This window comes from Archocentrus centrarchus, chromosome 16 (assembly GCF_007364275.1).
Source record: "Archocentrus centrarchus isolate MPI-CPG fArcCen1 chromosome 16, fArcCen1, whole genome shotgun sequence".
In the NCBI taxonomy this organism is placed as follows: Eukaryota; Metazoa; Chordata; class Actinopteri; order Cichliformes; family Cichlidae; genus Archocentrus; species Archocentrus centrarchus.
The window spans coordinates 16,323,207-16,335,936 of record NC_044361.1 but is presented as its reverse complement, the minus strand read 5'-3'; the positions used below and the strand labels follow the sequence as shown (position 1 = coordinate 16,335,936).

Here is a 12,730-nt window from a genome sequence, read left to right as displayed (position 1 = left end):
TTGCTGTCAGAGACGACCTGATTTGTGAGTGCCAAAGAAAAGGAAACCCTTACGTGTTCCTCCCAATGTTTAACTCCACTTCTGCATCCTGGAATTGTGGTCTTTAAAAATAACTACATCATTTAAACAAAGCTGCATAAATCACCAGGCCAGACTCATCTTGTTTGACCCAAAGTCATGCTGTGTGAGGTTTTTGTAAACGTGACTAATTTCAGTGCATTTTTTACATTTCATGTCCTTTATGTCCCAAGCCTTGTTGGTTTTTCATATTTGTGGCTGTTTGTATTTTTCTCTGTGACTTCTTGGAAGCAAGCTGTGCAGCTGTACCTTCAGTCTCTTTACCTCTGTGTCCTCTTGTAACAGAATGAATATTACTGTAGGTTAGACTTTCTCTGGAAGAACAAGTTCAAGAAGGAGTGCGAGGAGATTGAAACCATGGAGAACCTCAACCGGGTTTTGCTGGAGAACGTCCTGCCTGCACATGTCGCAGAGCACTTCCTGGCACGGAACTGGAAGAATGAGGCAGGAATTTATTGTGCTTTTATTATAATTTGCAATGCCAATGAATCATCATCCAGATTTTGCTTTGACAGTGACTACACAGCTAATGAATTGTAGAGTAATACAGAGGATTTTTAACTGCTTGTCTATGTGCAAAGTTCTTTTATGTTCATTCACTGTTGCATCACAAAAGCAGGATGTTCAATTCAGGATTTCAGGAGACTTTTTTCAAATACAGAATATTCAGTAGACTGTTTTAAAGTGTTGTATACACAGATATAAAGTTGACTTAGATTTTTATTTTGAAAATGCAAAATTTAAATGAACGTGACACTTGTTTTGTACCATGACAGTGATTAATTAGCTATTATGATGCCAGAACTTTGAGAGGCACAATAAGAGAGTTTACTAACTTACTCGAATGACTCATTCATCATTGTTAATCCCATTACATCCCCTGAGTGCATTTCACGATCTGAGCTAGGAAAAGTAAAGTTTTACATCTAAGGAAGTTTCGATAATGCGGCATCCTGGAGGTCATGTAAGATTAAACAGGAGAGCAGCATCTGCTGCAGAAATCCTGAATGACGAGTCAGCAAATGACTCTATTTCTGCTCTTGAACAGGATCCAAGAACAAGATGCCGCTCTAAGGATTTTAAAGCATCTGTTTTTGGATGGTGGTTTGGGTGATTTGCCTCGTTTCATTCGTCTATCATGTTTCTTGTGTAGTCCAATGATTGCTTTTTTTTACTGAAGAGTGTTGTCAAGTAGTTTTAAGTTTGAATATACACAGAAAACTCACATTATGCAGCCCAGATCACATATTTGTCTGTCAAAATGGCCTCATCTTTCTGTGGTTGATCAGTTTTATAACTGATTTTACAGCATTGTCTTGCACCTGCAAAAGCTAACGACTCCATTCTGTCTTCTGCTGCTTTTCGTCATGCAGGATCTGTACCACCAGTCCTATGACCTGGTGTGTGTCATGTTTGCCTCGATCCCAGACTTTAAAGAGTTCTACACCGAGTCTGACGTCAACAAAGAAGGATTAGAGTGTCTCAGGCTGCTCAACGAAATCATTGCTGACTTTGATGAGGTAAATACTGTGATCACCACAAAAACTGACAGAAACTGTGATACCATTTCATTGCTTTTCTAAGAGCGTGTAATTGGATACCATGTTCCATGCAAGCCCAACGCTTTTGTTATGAATATTACAAAAAGCTTTCACTGGCAGACAAATGGGAGACAAAATACTGAAGAGTACTTCTGCTTACAGATTCATACAGTTAGGTTTTATTGTCTGTTCTGCTATTAATTTGGGTTAATTTGGTTGAGCTGTGTATGTATTTCTGTGTAGTTGCTTTCCAAACCAAAGTTCAGCGGTGTAGAAAAGATCAAGACCATTGGCAGCACTTATATGGCCGCTACTGGGCTGAACACCTCACCGGGGCCTGAATACACATCACAGGTAGGCTCATAACAAACACATCATCTGCCATAATACTATATGCATTATGCTAGAACCTAATGTGATTCTAGTTGTGCTTTTTTATGTTTCCCAGGAGCATGACAGGCAGTACATGCACATTGGGACCATGGTAGAGTTTGCATTTGCCTTGATGGGAAAACTGGATCTTATCAACAAACACTCTTTCAATGACTTCAAACTCAGAGTTGGTGAGGATGGATTCCCAATATATTATCTTACTGTGATAATCGTAGAGTGTGCGTGTGTGTCTGTTTCCAAACTCCTCATGTTAATCGATCTGGATGAAACTTACTAGATAATCTACTTACAATAGGGTACCAGGATTATCAAGACACACAAACAACATAGAAATAAATTTTGCTGAACAATCTTTAGTGCAGTGGCACTTTGAGGTCACTGGAATGCGTTGTCATGCATATCTGTAAATAAGTGTTCATCATACAGGGATGCTAATAGTCCCTGTAATATCTTCCTTTGTCATATACAGTGAATATGTAGCTTGCAAAGATGAAGAGCAATATATGTATTTATTATTCATTTGTTTGGTGTTTCAGAACAGCTGTTTTTGCCATCTGTTAATATACAGTGATATAATGAAGATGAAAAGACTAACATGATATATTAACACATCTGTGTTTTCATACAGTACGTGAACAAAGCGAACAAGCGCTGCTTGCTGCTATATACTAGCAAAGCCTGCCTGTATATATAATTTTCTGAAAGGGAATGAGCTGTAAACTTATTTTATGCATTTAAGTTTACTGATCACACATTCATACAGTATACAGAGACTGTATGCAGAGGTACTGGTACTGTAAGTGGTTTAAATATCAAATTTAGCAGCCAGGACACAACTTCAGATAAATGAAATGGCATAACAAAACAGTATCATTGCTGTTGGGTGAGACTTGCATTCACTGCTGTCTTGGATTCATTATATTCTTTGGAATCACACACAGAGTTTTGTACTCTTTACACACGCCGGGAATTAGCATGCAATACATCCTACACTGCACTGTTATGGACAGTAGCCTTTATGCATCCTTTTTTTGTTGTCTAGAACTCCAGTAAGATGTGGAGAGAATTTTGTTATCTTGACAGACACTGTGAGAAATACACAGATGTCCTAATAACAAGATAAAAACATTTATTTATGCAGTAAGACAAAAATAAAAGGTAGAACAGCAGGCAGGCATACCCCACCTCCCTCTGTGCAATAAGAGTCAGAGTTCGATACCTTCAACCTGTGTCCTAAAATCTCAGCATGGGATGCACCATTAACTCAGCAGTGTGCATGCAAGAAACTGTATATCCCTGCTGCTTCCAGACGGGGCCTAAAATGCTTCATTAAAGAGATACACACACCCTCGCCCACTGGGACTGAACAGAACCAGTGGCTGTGTGACCGTATGCGCCTTCTGCAGATTGCAATTTCCAACAATCTGGAGACTGAGTCAGAATCTCAGGCGAAGAGAGGCCCAGTGTCATCTCAGTGCTGTGAACAACTTCCAGAATGCTGGGGATTAAGCGTTGAGCTGCATTTAGCTCATCCTTCATCTCATGCTCTGATGAAATCTTGTGAAAAGCTTTGGTCATTCTTGAAGCAGCAGGGTTCCTGCTGAAGTCTGCTTTGAGCTGCACTCAATAATTAATCAGTAATATCAACATTTTGATACATTTTCAACAAGTAGGGACTCACAAAAGAATTGAAATACCAGTTTAAATTTGTACCTATAAAATCATAATACATGCTCCATGTAAATGGCAGAGATGGGGACACTGGCTAAAGAGCCAGCTATGAAATGTTTACTAAAAATGTTTTCTTTGTCAGGTATTAATCATGGTCCAGTGATAGCTGGAGTCATTGGAGCCCAGAAACCACAGTATGACATCTGGGGGAACACTGTGAATGTAGCCAGCAGAATGGACAGCACTGGAGTCCTGGGGAAAATACAGGTAAATGAAGGATGATCTGGGAAATATTTGAGACCAAAAAATAAATTTTAAAATATCAGTTGTATTGAAAAACAGAGAAAATGGTTTAAAAAAAAATACCTGCTTGAATATCAAGTATACAGGGTTCTAGCCAGAAAAAAATTTCAGCCCAGTGCCAGTGTGTGTGTTGGCATTAGCTAATTAGCATTAACTTGCTAAATTCAGTGTTGTGAACAGTTGGATAATATTATGTGTGTAATATTCTGTGATAATGGTTGGTCCTGAGTCATTGAAGGCATCTGAATCTAATTGGACCATGTGACTTGATGCCGCTTGATAGTGTGGCTCCCTCTAGTCTGTGTTTACGATGCTCTGAAAATAAGATGCACATTTACCTGCAGTTATTGTTAATAAACTTTCCTCAAGCAACACGTCAGTGTGTTATTCTTGTGAGTCTACGAAGACAAGAAACAAGATAGCTCCTAGAATTTTATGTTTAATAGGAAGCCCAAAATTGTCCTTTGAGCTCCCTTTTTCCTCCACTTCCCCCTTGGTTTCACGCTGGTTGCTATTTTCTCCCGCAAAATCAAGCGTGAACAGGACCCGATGGTAGATTGCAAATTGCGGTGAAATAATACTACAGTACAGCGATCTAGCCACAGAGAAAAAATCAGTCTAGTATGGCGACGGGATGGCATGTGGGGTGCTCGCCCCACTTGCTCATTGCAGTGATATAACAGCCTGCTGCAAGGCAACCTCAGCATGGCATAGCGCCAGGCTATCAACCGCTGGCTAGAACCCTGCAGATGTTTTGGGAAATAGGCCCTTTTTTAAAAAAAACAAAATAAACTTGAGCTCACTGCAACAGGAAAAGCACAGTAGAACAGCTGAAGACACCAGAACATCACTTTGTGTTTTATGTTGATGACTTCTTTCAAAGGACCGGCACGGCTCCTTATCCATACAGAGATATTTAAATGGCAGTACTTAAAAGATACAACTCCTATTTCCTGTCTTTCATTTATAACAGCAAGGACATCTCATCATCTTGGCATCACATGAAATCGTCAAATCTTATTTTATGTTATGTCTGAGCTCTGATAAGAGAGAATGGTTTTTCACCTGCTGCATGGCATGTGGTTGTGGCAATCATTCAGTCTTCAGAGGGCTGTATTACATTTCACAGCCTGCACACATTTGATAGAGCCATCTGCTGTGCAGTACAGCACAACTGCAGGGCTCTCAATTGCATTCCATGATTGCCTGTTGATATTTTAAGACAGGTAGAAGGTAGAAGTAAGACATTTTCTTTCAAAGTATCACTGATATTGCTTACCATATCACTTTTACTCATAGTAAAATCCACAGGCTTCTTAGTGTTGTTTGCTTGTTGTTCACACGGTATTTCATCTTATACTTTGTTCTTTGGATGATGTTGTACTCTCTTGCTTTACAGTGTTTTAATTTACACATTGCATTATACATAAGCTGTGATGTTGACAGTAGCTTTTGGATTTCTTTATCTTTTAATGACTGGATTGGCAGCTCTGCTTGACACACATTTTGGTGTTAGGGCTAAAATGAATGTAAATAGAGTTTAAACAACATGCCTTTACTTATTAGTTAATGGTCAGCAGAATTTTCCAGTGGAGAGCTGAGTATTTTTGCCTGTAGGAATTTAATTCAGTCATGTAAGATGAGCAAAATGGACATCACCCATCTTGTTCTCCCTGCAGGTGACGGAGGAGACGAGTGACATCCTTCTAACCCTGGGGTACATGTGCTCTTGTAGAGGCATCATCAATGTCAAGGGCAAAGGAGAGCTTAGGACCTTCTTTGTGCACACAGAGATGACACGCTCACTGTCACAAGGGAATGTAATGCCCTAAGACTGATTCAGAATATTCTGAATTTACACAGGCATGAAGACTTTTGTTTCAGATTGAAGAGGTCTAAACTTCGCAGTGCTGCTTTTACAAAGTGTGGGGCATAAAAGAACCTGATCTGCAAGGAGGTAAAAATCAGATTTACTGTTGCATTACAAATTACCTACGCCACAGCTGTAGTATTCATTTTGTCACTTATGTAATTGTAAGTGTAGCATGTACAGGAGGTAGGCAGTAACACCTGAAAATATACTGTAATGTGAGTGCAGGAGCCAGAAAAGCCACGGTTGCACAAGTCAGCCTGATGTTAACAATGTACAAGTTCAGTTAGAGTGAAAATCTCCAGGGGTCTGAATTAGTATTCTGCCTCAGTTCTGGGAGGCTTGTGGTAGTCACTTTATTATAGAAATCCCCAATCAGCGAGGTGCATCAAAACCAATCTCATTATACAGGATACAGTTTGGATGCCAAATAACTTTGAATTTGCATGTCTCTAAGATGGCAGCATTTCCTAAGTTGGGAAGACATTCTCTTGTCTCTGTACCTTTAGCTGCTTTAATTGCTTTACTCGACTTGTTAGAGAGAATACATTAACCCTACAGTAACCTTCCTATTTGAACAGCAATTAATGGTTACAATCTAATACCATATTGTCACCTTCTTCAAATAATGGCCCAAGTCAATTTTTTAATGAAAGGTTTATTTTTGCCTTTTTAATGTTTGGGGGTTTTTTGGTTTTTTTTTTTTTGTCATTTCTGAAAAATCTTAAAAAGAAAAAGGCTTTCAAGAGGGTGACGATACGCCAAATTATTAATGAGCAACAAATTTTCACCATTCACCAAATTATTCTTGCCACCAAACATTTTCATTGGTCTACCATTTTCCTGTGCACAAGCGTCAACAACTCAGCAAGTCTTACACAACAGTTTTGGCCAGCTTTGCCGAGCTGCTGTTCTCACTTGACAGGACGGGAAGGGGGGGGGGGGGGTTATGTGCACGCTGCCATTTGGGAACTCATTTTTTTGGTCATTTTGACACCACATAGATGCAATATAATGTCCAGTAAAATTGAAGAATATTTTCAGCACAGTCTCATAAAGACTACAGACTCTTTTTTTTTTTTTTTTAATTTTGTGGCCACAGCGGCTTTATTGGCAGTATAGAGTGTCAGGAAATGGGGGAAAGATATGCGGGTAAATCGGCGACAAGCCGGGACTCCAACTTGCGCCGTCTGTGCTGCAGGGTGGCACATGCATGTGGGCACCTGCTCCACCCCTGAGCCACCTGGGTGCCCTGAGACTGCAGGCTTTGAGAGGGTTATGAATTTAAGTAACTTTTTGACTGCTTTCCCAACTCAGTCAAATTTTAGGGTACCACAAAAGGCCACAGATAAAAAATATGATATTAAAATGAAAGCAAGTGAAAATGTCACAGCCGCTGCTGCAAAGGTAAAACTTGTCTTGTTTAAAAAAAAAAAAAAAAAAAAAAAGAACAGCCAGCAAACAAGATGTACAATGTGTACATAACTCCATCAACCTTGTTAGAGGCACCAAGTCTTAGATGTATTTTACAAACAGTCTAGGACCATAATAGGAAAAAACAAATGAAAAATAGAATCTATGAATATATTCTGATATTCATGCAGGGCAATGTTTTCCAAAACAATCTTTCCAGTTTCTTCTTGGCTGCATTGACTAAAGTGATTAGCACACAGCTCAGATTTGTCAGTGCCTGCTGAAAATGGAACATCTGGGCCCAGTTGCATAAATGATTTGTGGTGTGTACAAATACTATGCATTCATGAAATTTATAAAAAACATTGGGCACCCTTTGCACACTTAAGAGCAGGTGTGCATAGCTTTATGGAGGGATAAGTGGGATAAATATGGAGATTAAAATGAAACAATGAATGCTGAATCTTACAGTAAAATTGTTTTTCTTTTTTTTCTCCCAGGTTTCCTTGGTTGATTTAATTAAAAAAAGATTCCTGATTTTTTTTTTTTTTTTTTTTTTAATCTTTAACAGTATGAAAGTTATAGGATTGTCATCATTCATCCAGAATACTATAGGGTCTTTATCTTACAGTATAAAACACCTTGAGACCACTGTTGTTATGATTTGGCATTATATAAATAAACCTAAATTGAATTCAGATGAAGGATTGTCATTTAAATGCAGTTTACCCAGGCTTTTTGCACAGAGTTTAGAACGATAAGCATAAATGAAAGATCAAGTTTGCTTTTAAAGTACACTCCTGCTTTCTTTTTATCAAAGTAAGTATTAAAATAGTAACCTGTTATTTCATCTTTAGATTCAGTAGGAATATATCTGCAGATCGGTTCATCACTTTGTGACATACGTGAGACTTTTTTGCAAAGGAGGCTGATCAGAATGTGGGAAAGCGGGACAAAGGTCAAAAGTGATCTTCAGACACAACATGAGACATCTGGTCACGCTGGAAACTGATGATCTGTGTTTTATGGCCGATCACTGCATGTGACCCTAATTCCACAGTGATTGAGATTTATGAACCAAACTTGGCATGCACATTACATTACGAACCTGACAGAAAGAATGCAGACTTTGCGGGTACACACAGTTTTATGCACCTGGCTCCCGGTGTTTAGATAACAGGTTCAAGTAAAAATTATTGGATACAAACATATGAGACTTTTTTGGGAAATCTGAGCCTGACCTGTGTACAGGGTAGCTTTAGATCACATATGATGTGGTTTTGTAAGAAAAGAAAATACTACCAAAAAAGTGTTTTGATGTTTTGATGATGCCAATTGTTTTTTGTAAAAACTTAATTAAAATTTCTATGTATTTCAGTGCTACAGAGTGCCTTTATTTGAAAAGGACCAGCTCAGTTCATTGGCATGTCAGGATTTCCAATACTCAGACTTGGTAGGGTGATGAAAATCCCTGCAGTGCATACTGAACTGATATTTTTTCAGCAAATGAAACCATGTAAGTAATCAAATGAGCTGATGACACCACTGCAATCCATGCATCATACAGTAACTATAAATAACTCTAAATCTCTTTGGTTTACCTTTAAAATACTGTACACTCTTGACATTGGGTGAGCAGATGGATGGGTACAATATGGCTGGACTTCAGTGTTCAAATGAATTCAGTCCATGAACCTGCTCAGTTTTTGTTACAGTATGTCTACTTTGCACCACAGTTTCCATTATGTGTTGAATCTCAAATTTTAATTTAAGAGTACAAACAGATGCCCCCAGAGCTGTAATGTTTAAGGTGGTGATCGGATCACTTTTGTTGCGACTAATCTGAGTGAAAAGCAGAAAGCTGAAGACAGAAGGCTTCACACTAGAGTATTAGAACCTTTAATTGCCACAGTACAGACATCCGTGCTTCTGTTGACCTCAAGAAAGAAAAAAAAACAGTGACACAATGTTTTTGAACATGCGAACTCTGGGTCTGACCTTGGCCTGACCACACAAAAAAACGTATCTGACATCAATCACTGACACTGTAAAGAAACGTTAGTCACTTCTTTGGTCCTTCTGTATGGAGCTGCATATTACACTCATGCAAAAATGATACTAAAAATAGATTTAACCTTGATAACAGCTTTTTATCCTGCATACTTCCTATGCCTGTAACTGAGGGAAAATGAATGACAGCTACATGCATCAGTGTTCGTTAAGAAAGAGTCATTTGACGTCACAGAGGAGCGCCACACCGCGTAGGATCCAGAAATCTGGAGGAAGGGAAGTTTTCAGGTCTACAGCTGCTATGTAGTTTATGTCTGTCCTGATGGGCTTCTTATAGATTGGGCAGGAATAGAGGCGAGAATCTTTCACACCTGCAACACAGAAAAGTGAAAAATGGCACTCGCTACACAAAGTGGAAAGAGAAAATCAAAAAAACAGTATTTTTCATGAAAACTAATGAAAGCGAGCAGCAGCTGCCAGACTGTGCGGTAATTATGTTTCTAACTAGAATCATTTCAGTTCAATGAAATATTTACATCAGTGTGGAGATGCCACTGGGACACCCAGCTGTGTTAAAAAAACATCTGTTTTTATGTAGTCAGAATCTGCTCAAATTAGACAACTCGAATAAGGAGAGCACAGTTATTACCCGCAAGTCCCTCAGCACCGTTTTATTGTTCTTTAGACAGGCGATGCTGGTGCTCTTTGTTCGGCCATTAGCAGGAAAAAAACACAGATGGATGCCCTTGTTGCATCTTAGCAAATGATATAACCACAAGGATGGAAATGATCTCTTAGAGTGAGTGAAAATTAAGTAGAGCAGCTTTCAAGACTCTTGCACCTCATGCCTGCACACGTGCATGTCACACACACCAACCACTTATCTACTGAAGCATCGCTACGTTTGAGTGTGTGTGTCTTTGCACTGACACACACTCCAACGTAGCAGGCAGCCCTCTTATGGGAAAGGCTGGGAGGGGACATGGTGTAAACAAACCACATTATGTGTATCATTGGATCATTAGTTCATTTCCCAGGCAGCCTTGCTTGCAGGCATCCATGGGGGTCTGTGTCTGCCTGAATATACTTTGGCCTTATCCAGAACAAACACTGTGCCACATACTGCTGGTAATCTATTCCCAGACAAAATAAATAGCACTTATTCTGCTTGACATTTAAATGTTACATCCAATGAGTGACTGAAAGACAGAAACTGAAAGATCTGCTGCGTTAAAAGATTAGAATCTTTCTCTATTTTCCCTCCACATTGTTCTTAAACACTAAAGCTCACCATTATTCTCAGCATACATCCTGATCACCGGCATCATCTCAAAGAGGACTTTAGGTTTGGAGTCAATTAGTTTGCAGCTACGGCGGTCCCAGCCAGCTCCCTCCAGGTAAAGACCGTAGACGTACACCCCCTCCATGGGCGGCTGCGTGATGTCATCCTTCATCCACTTTGTCACCTCGCTGCACAGCACCATACGATCCAGGGTCCAGCCCTTGTTTGCCCGAGTGATCTCCTATGAGTGCATGTGAATGGCACATAAATGACAAAAGTGACATTTGGAAATGGTTTTCCCACATGAAAATCAATTTTGATAAAAAGGGCTGTAACAATAGGGACAACGAAATAAACTACTGGAAGATAAGCACACTCTATCATCGGAGTTGTTTTGTGAGATGATGTTACAGGAGAGGAAAAAAACAACTCCAATATGACAAAGTAAGTGAAATGTGAGTGTTTTATCACTTCAGTCATTTTATCTTCATTTTGAAAGCAAAAAAAAAAAAACTTACTAGGCAAACTTGGGACAGATAGAGACTGGTAACAAATGGCAAGTGCATACATACATATTACACACACGATCAAAGAGTTTGTGGTGCCACTGGGATGACAAAAGTGCCTCTCCTGAGAAGCTAAGTGGTAGAGACTGAGGGCTATATTTGGTATCTAAGAGTAGTCCAATAAATCCCTTCTTAGTAAAATACAGACATTAGAAGAAAAAAATACATGCATCTACATCCTCAATATTTTCTTTATAGAGACAGCATTCGCGTCTTCAAAAACTGAGGAAAATAACTTGGGGTTTCTACATACAAGTGACTTCAAACATCAGTGCTGAACAATTCCCTCTTCCTGTTGAAACTTACAGTAAATTGCAAAATAAAAGCATTTGTTGGTTCTGAAAACAGGACTACGGCTCTCTGGTCCACATTTCAATTCATTTTCAGGGTTACTGTATGTGGTAAGACTTCTGTTCACCACCAAATTCAGCTGAAATAAATCTAATGATTTAAGCCACCAATCAGAATCTATCTTCAGCAGACTATTAGATGAAAAAGGTAAATAATTTCAGTGTTTGCGCAGCAGAACTATACACAACCCTCAGGATAAATGTTCAATAGCATGGATGAATTACTTATGTTAGAGGAGCAGTGATACAAACGTGAGCACATACGCATAGAGAATGAATGCCTGCTGTATGACACTGCTTCATCCTGGTTCATGTTGCTGAGTTTATTAAATATTTGTTGTATTACAGCTATTCATTTATCATTCAAAATCTCTACAATTTCATCTCTGGGATGTACTTGTGATGCATAGTTGTAACCACAGGTTACAACACAAATGTTTCTTACACACAAAACTATTCCCACTTGTTGCCAATATAGCAGCAGAGGCCACATCAGAGTATACAAATGCCACCAAAGGATAGAAATGGTCTGAGAGGCAGGAAAGGAAGGGTGCATGTACAGTATGAGGTGGTGGATAAGGACGAAGGGGAGAATAGTGAAAAAGGAGCAAGACTGGGAACAGTAATTTTGTACAAAATTGTAATGGACTGTGTTCATGCCTGCAGAATAACAATAACATTTCAAAACAAATTCAGCAGAGTCTCTGACTAAAAAAAAAAAAACAACTTCACTGCATTACAGAAAATTACTACTACTACTCTCAGGTCACTGTGTGTATCTGTGCGTGTTTGCATGTGCTCACATGCGTGTTTGCTTGCGTGTGTGACTGTGGCTGTGTGCCTGCTTCTCCCTCTGCGTGCCATCTGGTCTCTCCCCTTGCTGTGGGTAAATGGGTAGGTAGCCTGATGCTGTGTGTACCTGACGCATGGCTGTCAGGAAGCCCTGCGGGTTGAAGAAGCCTGTCATCCAGAAGCAGTTGGGTCTCCCTTCAAAGATCCAAGCCTGGAACTGACGGTTCCGCTCAAGCAACTCCGTGAACCAGAACCCCAGGGTGCTGGAGGCCCATGATGACTGAAAAATACCAACAGCAACAAAGACAGACAATAACATGAGCAAATGATAACAATGGAACACTGAAACCTAGAAGAAAAAGATAAGACATAGACTGTGAATCATGGCGTGGCAAGAGAAAAAGAGACTTCAAGACAATGAAATGACAACAAAAAAAAAAAAGAACAGAACACAACAGACT

The 12,730-nt window shown here is 39.4% G+C and overlaps 2 protein-coding genes across 3 annotated transcripts in view; one reads left to right on the top strand and one right to left on the bottom strand.

Moving 5' to 3' along the window:
• adcy2a (adenylate cyclase 2a) overlaps positions 1-7,307 on the top strand; it is a 72,886-nt gene extending 65,579 nt beyond the window's left edge. Inside the window, exons 20-25 of the mRNA XM_030749770.1 lie at positions 364-522; positions 1,452-1,598; positions 1,863-1,973; positions 2,068-2,182; positions 3,826-3,950; positions 5,666-7,307. Coding sequence (XP_030605630.1) covers positions 364-522; positions 1,452-1,598; positions 1,863-1,973; positions 2,068-2,182; positions 3,826-3,950; positions 5,666-5,818 — 810 coding nt within the window. The 3' untranslated portion in view covers positions 5,819-7,307. The remainder of the gene's footprint in view (positions 1-363; positions 523-1,451; positions 1,599-1,862; positions 1,974-2,067; positions 2,183-3,825; positions 3,951-5,665) is intronic.
• Positions 7,308-9,164: 1,857 nt separating this feature from the next.
• The window catches only part of dnah5 (dynein, axonemal, heavy chain 5), a 92,426-nt gene continuing 88,860 nt past the window's right edge, over positions 9,165-12,730 (bottom strand). Inside the window, exons 86-88 of one of the 2 annotated variants that reach the window (XM_030749857.1) lie at positions 12,397-12,549; positions 10,571-10,802; positions 9,165-9,650 (exon numbers count right to left, since the gene is read on the bottom strand). In XM_030749857.1, coding sequence (XP_030605717.1) covers positions 9,499-9,650; positions 10,571-10,802; positions 12,397-12,549 — 537 coding nt within the window. In that variant the 3' untranslated portion in view covers positions 9,165-9,498. The remainder of the gene's footprint in view (positions 9,651-10,570; positions 10,803-12,396; positions 12,550-12,730) is intronic. The other variant, XM_030749858.1, reaches the window with a different exon arrangement.